The sequence below is a fragment of the Quercus lobata genome, chromosome 2 (genome assembly GCF_001633185.2).
Source record: "Quercus lobata isolate SW786 chromosome 2, ValleyOak3.0 Primary Assembly, whole genome shotgun sequence".
NCBI lineage: Eukaryota > Viridiplantae > Streptophyta > Magnoliopsida > Fagales > Fagaceae > Quercus > Quercus lobata.
This window is the reverse complement of record NC_044905.1, coordinates 16,784,663-16,787,607: the sequence shown is the minus strand read 5'-3', so window position 1 is coordinate 16,787,607 and position 2,945 is coordinate 16,784,663. Positions and strand designations below refer to the sequence as shown.

The 2,945-nt window shown below is 33.2% G+C and overlaps 1 protein-coding gene across 1 annotated transcript; it reads right to left on the bottom strand.

Annotated features, from left to right (window-relative positions):
* Positions 1-576: 576 nt before the first annotated feature.
* Positions 577-2,344, bottom strand: LOC115977776 (transcription factor MYB8-like). Its single transcript, XM_031099794.1, has 3 exons — positions 2,121-2,344; positions 1,661-1,790; positions 577-1,229 (listed from the first exon to the last, which is right to left on the bottom strand). Exons 1-3 carry the CDS (start codon positions 2,320-2,322, stop codon positions 689-691), a joined length of 873 nt encoding a protein of 290 aa, XP_030955654.1. The 5' UTR covers positions 2,323-2,344; the 3' UTR covers positions 577-688.
* Between the last annotated feature and the right edge of the window lie 601 nt (positions 2,345-2,945).

Sequence of the window (2,945 nt, the reverse complement as noted above, 5' to 3'; positions counted from 1 at the left end):
CCTAAAGTGAAAGACAAAGATGGACAAAATATTTTTATTTGAGGTTGACTACACGTTGTGCCCCCACACAAATCTAAATTTTTTTTTTCTTATCTTTTTGAATGTTTCTCGTGTAACTCGGGCAAGGTTGGCGCCTATCTAACTGGGTCTCAAGGGCCATAGAGAAAATATTCTCACATTCAATAATGTATAATCTGCACAATTAAATATAAAAAGTGACAGTGTATACAAATGGAATAGACTAGTGAACAGTGAGTGTATGATAATCATTATTTAAATATCATAAAGTACTTAAGGAAAAATGAAGAGAGTAGTTTTATGATCACAAATTATTTCGCAACTTTTTTGCCACAACTTTAACGCGACAGATTGTGAGTGGTTAACTATCACTTACATATGAACCCACCATTTTTTCTTTACCAATTATACTCTGTCATATCATAGTTGTGATAAGAAGTTGTGAAAAATTATGTAATCCTAGACTTTTCCAAATGAAGAGGGAAGTCGAACGTGGGATTAATGATTTTGAACGCAACATTTTATCTTACTCGTGGAAATAACAATGACAAGGTGATCAACTTGAATACTTCTAGTGGCCTCACCCTAGGTAATAATGAAATTATTCGAAATTTAGAAGGATTACATGACCAATAATACATACAAACTCAGTTTAAAAAAACAACACTATTTAGATTGTCCACTCCTCGGCTGATTCTAGAAAAGAAGCCAAAGATCTGAAATCTGAGTCCATGCTAGCTTGGACACTCCAATTCTCCGACACATCCTTAGGTGACAAAAGTGTGTGACTGACAAAAGCTGGTTTGCTAACATCTCCTTCTATCAAACTGTTCATATTAAACATTTCAAAATCATTGAGCTTTGTGAAGTCGGAATTAAGAAAATCTGAAAGGCCTATTTCTCCCACATCGAAATCCATCAATAAGTCCAATGAGTTTTCCTCTGTAGACGTGGATGGTGATAACCCATCACTGGATCTGGAATGTACTTCAATGCTGTTCACCACGTTGCCATGCATGGATGGACTTTTTGCCTTGCTGTGTATCACATCTGTGTTTTGTGATTCATCAACTTTTCTGGTTATTGCTTTTTTCGCAGTTTTGCTATGGTTTAGTGGTTTCCGTTGTTCCCGCTTAGCCAAAATGGTGTTCCAATAATTCTTGATTTCATTGTCTGTTCGCCCTGGGAGTCTCCCAGCTATCAAAGACCATCTATAAATAAACACACGCCAAATAGAGTAAAAAATCTATTCCTTTTAATGGATATGGATTTTCTCAAGCTTATATTGTCCGTACAAATTATCCATTTTATATTTAAATGTGGACATTAATAAAAAAAAATGTGACTATAACATGATAGTATTAACATTATATAAATAAGGTGTATAACTACAAATGTGATACAAAATTTTCCGCATTTCAGAATGTAATAATATTAAATGAGTCTAGTTAATACATGTCTTAGAATATATATTAATCATTTATTTTCAGAATTTTTATGAGAAACTAAAAAAAAGTCAGTTATTTTTTCATTTTTCTATAAAAAATTTCTAAAATACCCATGTTAAATTAGGATCTACAAAAGTTCTGGAATTGTGTGAAATATCGGATAAAAAAAATAATATATAAAGCATGGACAAGACCTGTTGCCTAAGAGTTTGTGGAGCCTGATGATAAGGTCTTCTTCATCATTTGTAATGTTGCCTCTCTTGATATCGGGTCTCAAATAATTCAACCAGCGAAGCCTACAGCTCTTCCCACATCTCTTAAGCCCTGCACATGAACAATTAAACGTCATTTCTATGCAGCACACTTGTTCCATTAAGAAAATAAATTCCTATTTCTAGCTAAACCAAGCTAACCCTTTCTTTTTCTTTAGGTAAAGCAAACCTAATTGAAGATATACTCTTACATAATTTAATGTATTTTTTTCAAGCGAAGGAATCACCTGCATCTTTTCTTTTTAATCTGTTTTATTTTTCATGAACGCTCTTCATGGTTTTCTTCCCACAGCAACCTAGCTTTTTTCTACAATCCGTAAAGTCTAAAGTAATGCTAAAAAACTTGCAGTTAGAGAAGTGAAACTATCCCTTAGTATCTAACCTGTGTCTCTGTGAACTTTTGCCCACTTTCCTTCTCCATGGGCTTTGATGTAATCTGTGAGTAACTTGTCTTCTTGAGCTGTCCAAGCCCCTTTATTTTGTCCCTCTTTAGAACAACAAGGATTCCTTGCCATTTCGTGTTTAATCCTCTCTCTCTCTCTCAAGTTCCTAGAGAAATTTGCAAATTTGTTTCCGACATGCATGAAGGTGGGGAGATCGTTTTATAGAAGGATTAGTCGGTTTAAAAATGGACAAAACCATTTTACAATTCACGTGGGGTCACAACCAGTAGGATCTGAGAATTACAATCTACACGATCTGATTTTGATGCAGCTAGACAACAAAAAAATATAATATAATTAATTGAAGTAGCCAACGTGTTTCACACTTTCAGTCGCGTGCATGTGTACTTGGATTGGGAACCCAAATGACACCATGTGATAAATTTATGGGTTCAACTTGTTACAAATTATTTTACTGGATCTTAGACATTTCTTAATTAAAAAACACAGCTTTACAAGTATACAATTTTGGAACAAATTATAAGTTAATCTTTTGCTTTTTAATTTTTATGTACAATTTTAATTTTTTTCTTTCTTTTCTAAAGTATAAATAAAAAATTTTCTGTAAAGAATTAAATAAATTGTTTTTAAACAAATACTTAATCCTGACTTAACTCATGATTTCAATTGTTTTTATTAGGATTGTGATAACCAATTGATCCATTCTAATTTATTGCTAAAAATTAACAAATTGATCCATTCTAGTATAAGCGCATAGTCCAAGACGCCCCGCCATTTGTCGTACAGGCTCTGGTAGTACGTGG

Coding starts and splice junctions, on each gene's coding strand:
- LOC115977776 (XM_031099794.1), bottom strand. CDS start 2,322: ATGCATGTCGGAAACAAATTTGCAAATTTCTCTAGGAACTTGAGAGAG. Junction 1,791..2,120: donor AAAAGTTCACAGAGACACAG/GTTAGATACTAA, acceptor GTTCATGTGCAG/GGCTTAAGAGATGTGGGAAG. Junction 1,230..1,660: donor CACAAACTCTTAGGCAACAG/GTCTTGTCCATG, acceptor GTTTATTTATAG/ATGGTCTTTGATAGCTGGGA.